Source organism: Paramormyrops kingsleyae, chromosome 15, assembly GCF_048594095.1.
Source record: "Paramormyrops kingsleyae isolate MSU_618 chromosome 15, PKINGS_0.4, whole genome shotgun sequence".
Classification (NCBI taxonomy): Eukaryota; Metazoa; Chordata; class Actinopteri; order Osteoglossiformes; family Mormyridae; genus Paramormyrops; species Paramormyrops kingsleyae.
The window spans coordinates 15,529,785-15,544,536 of NC_132811.1; the positions used below are offsets into that span (position 1 = coordinate 15,529,785).

At 42.1% G+C, this 14,752-nt stretch overlaps 1 protein-coding gene across 5 annotated transcripts in view; it reads left to right on the forward strand.

Annotated features, from left to right (window-relative positions):
- dennd1b (DENN/MADD domain containing 1B) overlaps window positions 1–14,752 on the forward strand; it is a 78,508-nt gene that overhangs the window by 59,403 nt on the left and 4,353 nt on the right. For all 5 annotated transcript variants that reach the window (XM_023794680.2, XM_023794682.2, XM_023794681.2 and 2 more), the window contains 9 exons: window positions 1,067–1,192; window positions 2,880–2,981; window positions 4,896–4,986; window positions 5,549–5,589; window positions 6,192–6,260; window positions 6,352–6,408; window positions 7,442–7,525; window positions 13,564–13,634; window positions 14,372–14,582. In XM_023794680.2, the coding sequence (XP_023650448.2) occupies window positions 1,067–1,192; window positions 2,880–2,981; window positions 4,896–4,986; window positions 5,549–5,589; window positions 6,192–6,260; window positions 6,352–6,408; window positions 7,442–7,525; window positions 13,564–13,634; window positions 14,372–14,582 (852 nt within the window). The remainder of the gene's footprint in view (window positions 1–1,066; window positions 1,193–2,879; window positions 2,982–4,895; window positions 4,987–5,548; window positions 5,590–6,191; window positions 6,261–6,351; window positions 6,409–7,441; window positions 7,526–13,563; window positions 13,635–14,371; window positions 14,583–14,752) is intronic.

A 14,752-nucleotide genomic window follows, 5' to 3' on the forward strand; every position in this document is an offset into this window, starting at 1 on the left:
AGGCATCACACTTGAAGTGCGTTTCAGTTTTCCAGTTTATTCCGTATTAACAGGGATCCCTGTATAATAAGAAGCTAGTTTTGAAAGACGCATGCAGATGATCATAATTACAGATTCATCGGTATTTTCGGTAAGTTACTTATGAATCATGAAGTTAATAGTGTTTTTGTCTCCTTCTGTCAGCTCATGGTTAACCCTCACTGGAAAGTGACTTGCACTGGTTGTCCAATCAGCTCTCCTCCAGTGAGAGTCATATGCTCTGAAAGCCACGCTGGTCAAATTCATGGTGGAGTGGCTTGGATCAGATTCAAGGGCATAGGAGAGAGTTTGATTGGGGGGGGGGGCAGCTTAATAATTTCGATTCAAAGGTCTGTTTATTTAGCAAAATTTCCACATTAAAATCTATACAAGTGAATCCTCTGCATTATGCAGATAATTGCTTAAGTTTCTTTTTGTGCTTATAATGATTATTTGCACAATTTCGCCTTGGACCTGACTGTACTGTTTTTGCTACCAAGGTAGCACAACCAAACCAGACTTGCTGTCCGCCTCGACTCAAGCTGTATAACAGGCAGTGTCTGACAGCACCAGCATCTAGGAAGGAAGCCCTCTGTTACTAACGAGGAGAGCCGCTTCCCTGTGTACTGTGCTTGCTTTTGTTGTAGTACTGATTCTGCGGCAGACTGCACTTGAGTGGCAAATGGCGGACGTTATAATTAGTGCTTTATTTATGTTGGGCTTATTTATGAAGCCTTGAAGTGCTATGGACTATGCCCCCCCCCCCCCCCCCCCCCCCCGTCACCACCACATGCACTGCAAGCCTCCCCTTTCACACACACACACACATACACACACGCACACACAACTTCGCCTCAATTAACAGACCAGCAGGTGCTCCCTGCAGCACAAAGGATAAGCTATCTGGGAGGAGGGAGGCTTTTTTGGCTGACCTGCAAATGTGACACTTCACACCCCGATAGGGATTTGAGTCTTTCCACCAATTTCAAAGGTGTTAATTTAACTTTTCTCTTCTTCCTCTCTGTCCCCATCCTTGTCGTTGGCCCAGATCTCCACGCTGAAGAGCAAGCTGAAAAAGCAGTCGACGGCGACAGGCAGTGGGGTGGCCCGGGCCTTTCTCCGGGCTCAAGCTGCCCTTTTCGGATCCTATCGGGATGCCCTGCGATACAAACCTGTAAGATTTCACCTGCTTGCTGTCAATCAATGAATGCATTTGTTGGAGATGAATTAAGGCAGTTCAGGCAGGAATAATGTAGGTACTTCTGCTCCTGGGCTCCAGTCATACGTACATAGCAGGGCGCAGTTAAGGAGGAAGAGATCCAGGGCAAGTGAGATTCCAGCACAAGGCAGACAGCCTCTCTTCTGAATACCTTTATGGAATAACTGCATGGTCCAGTTTCAATGTCAAGATATGTAGTGTATCAGAAGGTCTTTCTGAGCTGTTTATAAATTGCCAAACACCATATACCTCTTTAGTATTCAGTATATTGTTTCACAGTAATGGAAAATGTCAGCTTTACCACATAATTAGAATTAATGTTTTGCTCACGCATTTTTTTTCCTTTTTCGGTGATATAAGTTACGTAGCTACTGTTCAGAGTATGCCTTTAAGTGGCAAGCATGGTATGCAAATGTTCCGGTTTAATAGGGCCAGCTCTGAGACTCATGGAGGAAGAAGATCAGATATGCCCAGAAACACAGTTAATAAGGTACTCAGTCAGACCACGGCTTGAGAGACGATCCCTCACCAGTCACACGAGATACAAACCGATGCCAAAGTTGAGAGATGCTCCCTACTAAATATTCTGCTGTAGAATTTATTCGAATAATCCTTTTGTTGTTTATAAAAAGGACACGCACTCCGCTTTAAATTGGCTAGTTAAGATCCAGCTGAAGGAATGAATAATGTGTTCATATAAAGACATAGGTAATTACTGTTTACTGTTGCTCATTAAGTTCTGCCCCTGGATGTCATTGTTAGGTCTTCAGTATTGACAAACCTGACAGCAAAATTTGATTTGATTGCTGTATTTTTATTTTCTGTCCCACATGTTTAACATTCATTCATGACTGATTTCTGAGTATGAGGGGTGTTTTCAAGGGCAACCTTCTCCTAAGTCTGCTTGAGTTTACTAAGTTTTTGTTGAGTTGTTCCATTCTGTGCCATCATCTGAGTCGCTGCTATTTATCAAAAGGTATTAGTGTTCCATGCTTCCACAGCCTGACGACTGTGAGGTGTTAAGGTAGATGTTTAGAAATATAACATGGAATCAGTTTTGAGCTGCCTAAAACAGGGGTGGACAATCTTATCCGCAAAGGGCCGCTGTGTATGCGGGTTTTCGCTGCAATTCCCTAATTAGATAACTAATTAGAGGACTGATTAGCTGAAAGAGTCCTCAGAACTGGGTTTGAACAGCTGACCTACAGGTTATCCCAAAAACCTGCACACACACTGGCCCTTTGCGGATAAGATTGCCCCCCCCTGGCCTAAAACCAGTGCATAGGGGGAGAGCACAGACTGGAAGATCTGAGGTTTAGCTGGTAATCCAGTGCACTTGCAGATGATCATGTCCGTCGCCATTTGATATTCCATGGGCATCAACATTTTATCGGATTTCTGATTGTAAATCTTGTTTAAACTAAATTAAGTTTTCCCCTAGGAAAAGGGAATATAAATAACTGTAAAATATGTAAATAATTGATTAAATATGAATGGTAGAAGTTTATCTGCACACTTAAAAGGCAGCGCCAGACATGAAATGCAAATCCTTTCGCCTAATCACGTGTGTGAGGATTTGATATTGAAATTTAGATTGTCATGATTTTGTTGTTGTCCCCTCCAAAAAAAAAAAAAAAAACAGGGAGAGCCGATCACCTTCTGTGAAGAAAGCTTTGTGGCACATCGCTCCAGCACTATGAGATGCTTCCTCGAAATGGCCGTCAACCTCCAGCTTTTCAAACAGGTATGCGTGTATGTAATATATATTTACATGTAGAGAATAACTATTTGTTGTGTGTCAAGGAAATTCATAGCTGTATGTTTACTTTTATCTCTTGCTGGATTTTCTCACAGTGCTTCATGTTTATATTTGTGTACTGGTAGTGTGAGGAGTAACACGAAAAATGATTAAAAATAACATCGACAGCTATCTGCATAATGTAATGCTCACATTCTGGACTTCTACTTGATATGTTTGCTAAAGGCTTTGAGGGGGGTCTAGTGTGTAATGGCTTTGATGGAGCTATAGTCAGCCAATTATTTCCTGTAATATCATTTAGTTCTAGACTCATCTTCGGAAATGTACTATCAGTGGGAACTGTCACTGATTGTGGATGCAAGCTGTCAATGCGTCTTGGCAGGCTGACGCTTTGAGAAACTCTTCCTCCAGTAAAGCGTGTAGCCTTAAACCGGATGTACACCAGATGCGCCTTTGTGCCGGGGAATGAATTCTGCAGTTTATAAAGCTGTGCTTTGACACTCAGCACATGCGTAACCTTCCCGGAGAAGATAGTGACCGGCAGTTCAAAGATATCCCTCTTCTCCCCCTTTTCTGCAGTAGCTCGGGGTTCCTTTATCATTGCTGCCTCCTCTTTTTTCCTTCTTTATAAGAGAGAAACATGGCCGCTGGTTACCATAGACCGATCTGACCATGAACTCTTTAGAAGCAGTCCTGCCCAGAATAGACATGCCAGTAGCAGTCTGCTTTCTTTGCCCCCCCCCCCCCCCCCAATTTCACCTTTGCTCACATTGTCAGGAACCATCTTTCGGCATGGCGGTTGGTTATAGATGCTGAACCAATCGAAGGCACGGTTTCACCATTGCTTCCCTTGAACACACGGTTCTGGTCATCACCAGCCTGACGTTTCAGCTTTTTTTTACGTTATATTTTGTAACCTCTTATTCTGATTTTCTTGCATAAAATAATCAAGCACATATTTGTAAATCCAAAGAAACACATGAAACCTTACTGTGTAGTTACATCCTGAGTGGCCTGGCCACTCTGCTCATCCAAAGGGATCATTTGTAATGTCTGTTAAACAGCTAGCTCTACCAACTATTGTTGCTTTATTTCATTGCCTGTTTAGGATTTCAGTCTGCGATATGCACGTTTTCCTGCTCATTTTTTTATTTGTGTGTGTTCTTTGTCCTTTAAAGCGCAGTTGACCTTGGACTGTGCCATGTGGTTTCTGTATCTCTCAAATTCTGCCGTTTCAGTAGCCTGCAGACACACGGTAATCGCTGGCACTGGCACTGTAAAACAAGTGACTGTTATTCCAAGAGAAACGTGCCATATAGTCCGTTTGACTTCCTCTTCACTATTTTTTTTCCCGTCCATCAATAATGTCTTTCAGCTTAGTAAATGTTTCAGTGAGGGACCCTGCAGTGGCTTGTTCCTGGTTATACTGGCCCACTCTATATTAACCTTAAATTTATCAGTCCCAGGTTTAACCCTGTGACTTGCAGCAGAACAAATCATTCTTAATATTATTGTAATACCCAGCAACCAATCAGAAAGGGTTTCTTTTATTGCCGTGGTAAGGCTTCATTTCAATTAAAGTGTCTTATTAAAAGTTAACGGGTCAATGAGTGTGTAATAATCCATGTGCAAGTCTACATTTTAAAGGGGAAAATGCTCTGCGGTAACATCTTGTTTATTTCATGGGGTTTTGTCAGCTCTCCATAGCACAGGAGGACATGAGACCTCAGAATGCATGGCGGGCTGTCTGGAAACGATGTCCTTAATCTGGCAGCCGTTGTGAATTTTGATGTCTGTATGTATGTGTCTGTGTGGGACCCCCTCAGTGTGTGTTGTGCAGGTAGAATGAAAAGTCCTCCTCCCAATAACATTGGTCTTCATTTTGTTTCACGGCTGCAGTTCATCGATGGCAGGCTGGCGAAACTGAACGCAGGACGAGGCTTTACGGATATCTTTGAGGAGGAGATCACGGACGGGGGGTTCTGTGGATGTGAGTGACCACATTTATGCTGCTTTGAAACACACAAGCTTGGATTTTTTCCTTTACCCCTTAGTATCTCATTGCCTTTTTTTCCCTCTAAGAACTCGTTCTTTCCAAAGTCCAGTATTTCCATGATTTTCACCAATTAAGGATTTGCTCTGCACACTGCAATGTGATGACAGGGTAGTAACATGGCTGCAAAATCAGAATCTTTTTTTTTTTTTTTTATCAGAATTTTTTTTTCTTTGCCAAGTACAGATAAGTACAAGGAATTTCTTTTGGTGCGGGTGGTGTCATGACATAAGCCAATTAAACATACAACTAAACATTTACAAAAGATACAAGGACAAATAAGTATAATAAGGTGAAAGATAATAATTACTACTAATTACTACTTTGAACGTAATATTAACAGTAGTACTGCATTTTATAGATACTCGTTCCATTCAATTAGATGAAACTGCATTATCAAATTCCTGGATGGCTTTTGGTGTCCTGTTCACAGACATTCTCACATTTTGTGTAACAATATTTTGTATCGCAATATTTAATTGCATTAATTGCATTATAGCTAATTCAAGATCGTATCAGCAATGGATGCAAACAGTGAAGGTAAGCAATCTGGTCTTGGTAAATGTTGTATGTTTTATACATTAGGTAAATTTTTGAATTAAGTATTAATATTATATGCATGTATTTAATTGTTGATTAATATTAGCTTGGTACCCTTCCTGATGCATAGTATTGTATAGTAATGTGATACATTTTGACATGAATACTCTGTTTATTGTCTGATACACATTGTAAATACATTGTATCACATATATTGTAATGTGCTTCAACAATTGATTTGGTCTTTTATGGCCACAGACATAAATATGCACATACTCCTGACAGGCAGGTGGGTCTTCTGTTGAAACAAAAGCATAATCCCTCGATTAATGGTTAAACAGCGAGGGCACACTTGGGTCTCAAGCTTCTCACTCACAGGTTCCCTTCCCGTGGTAAAACAGAAGTGTGTAAGAAAGTGTTTTCAGTAAGAGGTGTTGCTGGGGTGAGAACATGGGGAGGAAGTCTGGCTTTGTTTCCAATATATTTGAAAGAGAAATCCTCGGGTCTGATTGTGCTTTACAAACTTTGGCTGGTGTTACCTTGTAATAGCTAATGTAAGATTATTTTTCCTCACATACAATGTCATTTTTTTTGTCCCTTAGAAAGGGGGTGCTCTCATAAACACTGCTGTCACAAAGGCCAGTCCAGCTGTAAAAACTGTTTACCGATACGTAAGTGCCTCTGCTAGTCTCTGCCACACCAGCCTGGGTTCTGTTGTTTTGTCGACATAGCTAATTGTATTTACTTTTCATTGGAACAAAGGCCAAGAGCCACGCCAAGCAAGGAATAAAAGAAATGAAGAGCAGGCTGAAACAAAGGGTGAGTCATTTAGATCAGACCGTTTTTGGGCTGAACTGGGTACCAGGGCACCTACATAGAATCTTACACTTTGCCTAGTGAAGCAATCAGGCTTTCAAATTTGGAGTATGCGTAATGCTGTTTTGTCTGAATGTAGGCCCCTGGCTCTAGTCTGTCATGTCGTCCTGACCCTGCAAGGCCTTTTATTGTTTGCATATTTTATCAGTGAGCTGTCAGTTCTTTCAAAGCTTAGGTTTTCTTAAAGGGCTGAACCATTCGATAAGGCAACTGCAGCTCGAACTGTCAAGTGAAAGGGTTGCCTTTCACATTTAATGGCACTTTAATGCAAGATCTTAGAAGTTTGTTTTATGGAATAAAAAACTTGCTGTCTGGATTCACTGTAAATACAAAGCACACTTTTTTTTGTAAGTGGTAACTGCAGGTTTTATCACTGTTTTTTTTTTTTACATGTAGGTTAGAGAAATTATACAAACATTTGATACATTAGATCACTGTCTTAAACTAATATTCCCTGTTATTCCCTCTAATATCCTCCTGAGACCCGAGGAAAAAAGTGTCCTTCAATTTTAGGTTATTTGTCTTTGGAGGAAATAAGACATCTTACAATTTACATTTTTTCAAATTTATTTTTATTTTGAATTTCACAGCATGTCCTCTTTAGTGTACAACAGGAATAAATACATTTCCATACATAAGTGAAAAGATAGATGCAAAAATAAAATGTAGATTTGAGTTGTTGGCATAATTTATCATTATCAGTCATGTGATCCGTAATTATTAGTGAAACAATTTGGTCATCATAATCAGAAAAACTCAAAACCACCTGTCATATTTTGTGTTTTCCACATGTGAATATTAGAATATCAAGATAAATATGGATATTGTGAACTTCTCTGACAATAATTTGGTATAATTTTTATGGCATATCACCCAGTCCTACTGTGAATGATGTTAACCTTGGAAATGATCTAGAGGCGAGGTTCATGCTGATGAAGGGCCTCACCTCTAACCTTTAAATTCTCTGTTTGTGCAGGATGAAGAAGAGGGTACTGTGTGTGCAGGCTCTCCCACCAGCACAAGGAGCCTCTCGCCCAAGAGGCTGCAGAAGCGGAGTAAGGTGAGCTTACAAAGAACTGAAGATAAAAGGATGAAGAGAAGATGCGTATGTCACGAGAAGTTTTAGGGGAAACAAGTTGTCTGCTGAAAAAGCAGCTGGAGCTTAACAGCAGTTAAATCCTTCCTGGGGACGCGGCCTGACTGACAGCTCCTGCTGAGGCGGCTGTCTGACCACCCGGCCTGATGTAGGTTGGCCTATCAGGCACTTAATACGGATGGCTTGGGTCCGTGCTTTCCAGAGCCATGATGGATGTTCAGTGATGGCGTTTCACATGACAGACAGGTCGTCTCTTCCTGACAGACAGTCTTGCTGCTAGTGCTTTAACTGCTGTTTTCATGTGTTTTACCAGTTACAATATTTTGACTCTTGGCATCAAGACTTAAGTCCCCGAGTTTACAAAGTGGAAATTCAGTTCGTTTTTGACTACATAGCACTCAACCCTAGAACATTGCCCACAAAGTGTGACAGAAACATGGAAGCAGGTGCGATGACGTTAAAATCCGGTAAACTGGATAGTATGAGATCACGGCTTCCTGGTTGTCTTATCACGGGTGTGATGTTAGAAGCTGAAGCCAGCTGCGGGTCAACGGTGTTTCCTGGCGAAGCCGGGTTGAATTGCACCTGTAAACTGGCCATGTCCTGTGTAGCTGCTCCAGGCCGGCCAGGGTAGCTTTGTCTGTCAGCCATGCTCTGGTGGTAATGGGCTGATCCCTTGGTCCTGCCCGATGTCGCAGTTCTTCTCTGGCAATTTTCTCAATGTCACGCCCCTCCCCACAAAAGGTGCTGTGGTGTGACCATGCACTAGGGAATGGACCCCTCCACCCCCCCACCCCCCATCTCCATAAATAATTCCAATTCTCAGCTCACGCGAACATCGACGCAGCCTGAAAACGTGGGGTGTCTTGTTGGAATTGTTTTCTCTTCACCTTTGTTGTCGAGGGGGCCGCTGTTTGTCGATGTAGGTATTGGTGTGTTTGGACATTTGTATTTTCACAATACTACATTTGTGCATTTTGGAATAGGCTGGTTCTGTTATGCTGAGACAGAAGAAAACCGTAATGTAGACACAAATAAAGAATCTCCACAGGAGCACTACACATTGGCAGATATATTTTGGGCAGTAGGATAGACTTGACTGAAAATATGTCTGTTCCTTAGTGGGATCTGTCTGGAGCTTTACTTGTATCAAAGACAGTAGTTATAAAACCAGCTGTTCGGGTAGAATCAAATTCAGGAATATGGCCCAAATGTCTAGGTATACCAGGAATATAGTTGCAACTAAAGGAGATTGTCAGCACAACACTCAGTAGAGTGTGTGGCATAGAAGATGTACTGTATGATAATGACATATTTAAAGCAGTGTTCCATATTTTATTGGAAGTATTCAAATTAACAGATGCATTGTCCTTAGGATTTAATAGGCAACAGAAAACAGATCAGTGGATCTCAATAACCTCTTCCGGAACCACTCTAGTTGGCTATTTGCGAACAAAATAACACCACTAGCTGGCTAAAAGGCTTGTAATATGTGTCTCTTTGGACGACTGCATTAATTATGGATGAATAAAGGCTCTCGATCAGAGGTGATGTTTGCAGGGCAGTCTTTGCTTGGCGTGTGGGGATTGCAGGGAGGAGTCTTGCTTGTGCGTTTCCTCCAATTGTAGCCTTCAATTGTATCATAGTGAATTACTGGACTTGTCTCTTAGCATCAAAGCAAAGGAAATATCTATTTCCCCAGGCTATTCTGCTATATACAGTATTACAGCAGAAATTGTAGTTTTACTGAATTAGTATTTAGTTCTCATTATTTTATTTCACCATTGTAGCGGAGTGAGCCCTAAGTGTAGCCGTTCCTTTGTTACGTGTGTGCCTTCCCTGGCCTGGGTTGCTCTCCCTCTGGATACATGACCAATTCCTCCCCCCCCCCCCCCACCCCCGCCGTTCTTGCTGCCCTGATGTAGAAGTTTTCCCTCTTAATTAGTCCCGTTATTGCCTGTGTTGTTGATGGCGCTTAAATAAATGCCAAAAAAAAAGCGTAGCTGCAAAGGTCTTCCAATTAGGCTTTTCAGAGGGGTGACCTGAGCCCTCCTCACTTATGCTGTGCTGCGGCAGATCGCGGCCAAACGTAGCGGTAACGGGGCCCTGGGGATTCCGGCCGGAGAGCGTCTCCCATCCCCGGCTCCCAGGGCCCCGTTTCTGTGTACATGGTGCGTTAGGTGTGTTTCCTGGCGATGGCAGAACCCCACTTGGATCGAAATTGCCTGAATGAGTCACCTTTGTTATTTGTCTTGCAGCAGCAAACCTGATAGACCCAACAGGCATCTGGAATTTAAAAGGCAGAGAGATTGCCTTCAGATGTAACCCCCCCCACCCCAACTGAATATAAATACAAGCAGGTTTTTGTAGCATTGTGAAGATTCCCTTTCAATATATTATTGGCTGAACATCACTTTTTATTATACAGTACTTTGCTTAATTTTGCATACTCTGTGAGGCCTAGGTTTCCAATAAAAAGCCATGTTGACATTTTTCAGATGTGCATCATCTGTAAAAAAAAAAAAAATCAGTCGTGCTTTTAAATATTGTAGCATTTGATCCTGCAAAATATGCTCAGATTATATTATAATTGCAAAATGCATTCTTATTGCCAAGTTCTGAGGTAAGACCTTAATTATGAAAATAATTTATTTTATTTTATTTTTTTTGGTGTCCCTCCCCCAGAACTGGCAGTAGTGTTTGAATCACCGAGGCCTTTTCTTGAAGAGAGAGCCGTCTAAATTTGAATCCTGTTAATGAAATTATCCCAGTGGGCTCCTTTTAGTCCCACACCACCCGTGGGGAACGGCAATATGTGAGCCCGAGCGGGACGGCCGCAGTGGGCCACTCCAGCTTCACGGAGGCACTGTCTGAAAACAACAGATGGATCGCCCTGAGCCAGGGCCCGCACACCCGCTCTGCATATTAAAGCCCTCAAGCTCGCTCGGCTCACTATAATTCCTACAAATTCCGTGTCCTGCCCCGAGTACAAAGCATCGTCCGGCACCAGGAAACAAAAAGCGTACGTTTGCTGTTCATTCACCATTTGTTTGCTGTATGCCGCTTGTTTGGCCTCATATTTCGTCTGTTTTTGCCAACTTGTGTAGTGTTACCATTTAGTACCTGAGGTGTAAAGCTAAGGACCAACTATCCTGTAAATTGTTCTTGTGTTTGTGAATATCCATCATTTAACACAAGATATATCTGGAGTAAGAAAATATTTTACATTAAAAGTAGTTTGTAGTGTCATTGATTGGACAAAGAGGAATGGTTGTGTGCATCTGCATATACATATAATGTGCTTAACATGCATATGTAGTTCCATTCCAGCAATGGACTGTCTTGTTCCCTGTGCTTTCTGGCAGAGGGTTTGGATTCACTCACAAGAGCGGTTATGCAAAATGGATGGATGGGGTGTAAAATCATTACTTAACAGCTTGTTATCAGTCTTCATATTTAAGAAAATAAATAAGTTCCCTCTAGTCTCCCGTTACCTTTGAATCGGCAAGATGTATATGCAACAGTACAGGTCCGTGAGCAAAGCTTTAGTTCCTTCTTAATACTTAAGGAATTCTAGATTGGGAGCTTGTGGTGTAAAGGCCATTTTTTATTGCTGAACAGCATTCCCATGTTATTAGCTGCGTTTTAGTCACGGGAGGTGTTCGGTAGTGACGCAGCACTGCGCGGAAGAACTGGGGTGGGTTCAGGCTGACTGTTGTGACACAAAATAGACCTGGGAGGACTGTCACTGCAGCGATGAGTCAGCTGGGTGACAGGAAGCTGTGACGCTGGCACACAAATGAAGATCTGAACTGTGTTTAATGCCCTCTGGTGCCAGTGCTCCAAGAATGTTGTCTGAGATGTTTCCTGAAGCTGCACACTTGCGAGGCAGTGATGATCTGTGTAACACGTCTGTTTGCCGCACGGATTTAGGTGGCTGTTTATCGTTTTTGATTTGGCGGGTGCTTTAAGAACAACTCTGGATTTGTGTCAACACTGCCCTCTGCAGGCAGTCGTAATTTACTACACCATGCTGGTCCCCTTGTTGTTGTTGTTGTTAACTCTGAGTCTTTTCCCAAAGTAACTGAAAAATCATACCGCTTGCAGAACTGACTGCTTTATGGATGTGTCTTGAACTTGAACCAGCTACTGTCAGGCTGCGATTTGGGTGAAATGCTATGGCACCTGCTTCCCCTAGTCTTCTAGGTTAGTTGTGGGTTGGTTGGTTTGCTGATCCAGCTGAATGCTCAGATCAGTATTGCATCTTTACTAAGACCTATTTTTTCTGTGTATTTTTATTTTGCTATATATCATATCAAAGTTTTGTTTTCCTTAAGAAAACTAGCCAAATGGGAGCTGTCTTTAATATTTGTGTATTTTATTGTAAAGCTAAAATTATGGCCAGAATCAATCAATATCTCTGGCTTAGATCTTCTTAATTATACTGTCAGTCTTGCATTTTGAGTTTTTTTTTTCTACATTTTTTAGTACCTTTTTAGACTCATTTCCTGTCACTTTTCCGTTTTCACCATTCATCATTAAATTAATCCTAGCATGAAAGAGGGGCCCCCATTCACTTCAGCTGACTGTATTTTTACACCGTGCCGTCGCCAGTTACTCCAGAGCGTTTAATAAAGATTTAATGAGAACAGCATCCTCAGACTGGCATAACCGTTAATGTTATGTGCTAGTAAAAATCAGATGGGGCGGCAAAGGCAGAAGACGACAGCGGAGAGGAATTTCTGATGAGATTAAGCCGTCTTACTCTCAGCCTCGTACTGTACAGTGTGTTGTTGTTAATAAGCTTGTCATCTCATTAAATAATATTTAAGTAATTAGAACCAACAATACGCTCTGATCCCTATATACAATTAAATTATATTATTCAGTAGAATTACCTTTAGAATAAAATAAAGAATATTACACATTAATGAAAAAAATGCTTTTGAAACTGTAATGGATTTCTATATATTTCTGAGAATGTATCGGGACTTTATACTGCTTATGACAAACAACACACTGCAGCTGTATGAGTAATCCTCTACATTGTGGCATGATGCTTTGAGCAATATGGTTTACAGTTACATTAATGAAACGTACATGGGGGGCTTCTTATAATAACCAGCCCTATGCCGTCTCTTTTGTGTCCCAGGCCAGAAGTTAAGAGCGTAAATGCCTACAAACGGAGCGCCATTAGGGTCGCGAAAGACCTCTGGCTAATTGAAGCCGACAGCTTTTCGCAGGTGCACTTCCAGCGTCTGCTTGGAACCGAGAGTTATGGTCCTGACACAGGAATCCATTAAAACGATTCTGGGGTCTGGAGTCTAAAGCCCCCCGTAATCACTTTTCATTATAGCTTCCAGCTACTGCCAATGAGTTTGGAACATGTGTTATTGTTTACGTGAGTGGCGAGAGCCGTGAGTGCCCTGTGCACACGTCCCCCAGCTATTTTAATGGGGGGGGGGGGGCACCGTTAACCCTTCACACGAGGCACACTCCGCGCATGCCGCAGTCCGTCTTCGCTGTTCGTTACTGCGGCCGCCACTCATGGGGCAGGATCTTAATCACGGCCGTGTTTGGGTGTCGGCTGACCGGCGTGGCGTTTACCCCTTGGCGTCGCTCATAATGGGGGCCCCCCCCAGATCAGGTGGTGGAAACGGCCCACATTTGGTGATGGCTTTTGACAGTGCGCTGAATTGCGGTTTGTCGGCAGGTTTAGTGGCTGCTCTAACTCGGGTGTGTTGGTGATGTTTGTTGTTTGGTGGGTATGTTTGTATGGTGGGGTATGAATTACAAGCAGACTTCTCATGTCTGTGTCTTGTGCTGCACTCTACCTGTTGTGTTTAAGTAACTGGGCCAGAGATGTGGAATTTTAATTTTCTTTATGATAAATATGGATGTCTACATTTTCTAAGGATCTATTATTGTTGTTCATATATTTAAAATGGCAGATTCACTTTTTTAAGACGCACTTTTTTTCTCCTCCCTATTTCGATTCCCAGCATTACTCAAAGTTCCCCATGGGCTGTTCCGAATTCGCCCTAGATGACGATGAACTGGACACGGCCAGCAAGTAAGTGTCTCTCGCAGCCCCACGAGAGTGCAGTCGCGAAGCTTGCCTTTACCTCCTCTAAACAGTTTTACCAGCTGGGTCTCTTATGCTTCAAGGCTGGATTAAAACCTCACGTGTGAGGCTCCGTCCAAGCTTTCACAACTTGCAGTGTGAAGGTGCATTATGACATGAATGTGTCTGCGTTATTTATATGCTGTAAGGTTTTTACTCCACAGATAATGTTTGACAAACCTAGATTAGAATCCACATTCTTATTTTAATATGCCTCTAAAAATCACAATCTGTTTGACTTAATTGACGTTAAATTTCAGGGTCATAATTATGCAATTTCGCAGTTGACGTGTAAAGTACAGTCAGCTCAAGTATTCCGCTTTGTATTCTGTTGGACTGCAGCAGTACATTTTTAACCTCAGTGTATGATCTCATATCCAGTGCCTTGTAAACTGACAAATTAAATCAGTTTTGGTTTGTTAAAGTATCCTCTAGGGGTTGTAAATTCATTCAATACAAACTTTTAATCCTTATAGTTTCCTTTGTCATCTATAAAAAATCTTAACTAATGTCGCCATCTAGTGGCCTGTTCCCTTGTATTCAGTAACAGATACAGATACAGATGCAGATACCGGCTGGATTTGGAGTACGGTAGCATCATGTGTTACTTTGCTTGTAATTACTGTGCAAGTGAATTATCAAATGCATGAGCGGCCATGGCGTTCTGTATGCGTGATGTTCCCTAGGATCTCCTCTGAGGATAGTGCAGACGTTCCTTCGCAGGACAGTGACGACTCGTACGAGGTCCGCTCCGACTTGCAGGATACCGGTCAGATGAACTTGCTGGAAGAGATCCTGGACACCCTGAGCAACACCAGCCTTGACCAGGGCAGGCTTTCTGGAGCCAAGAGTCTGGATTTCTTCCGGTCTATGGATGACCTTGACTACAAGGCGCCGGTGAGCCGTTTTCCTCCTTTCAAATAGCATTAAATGCTAAAAATACACAAGTTTTGCTAATTTTGCAGTAGAGTAAAATTTGACAAGTCGTACGTTTATTATGCTTTATTGTGCTTACTGCACAATTCAGTAATTATGACGTGGTATTTATTAAATATACATTTTTGTTA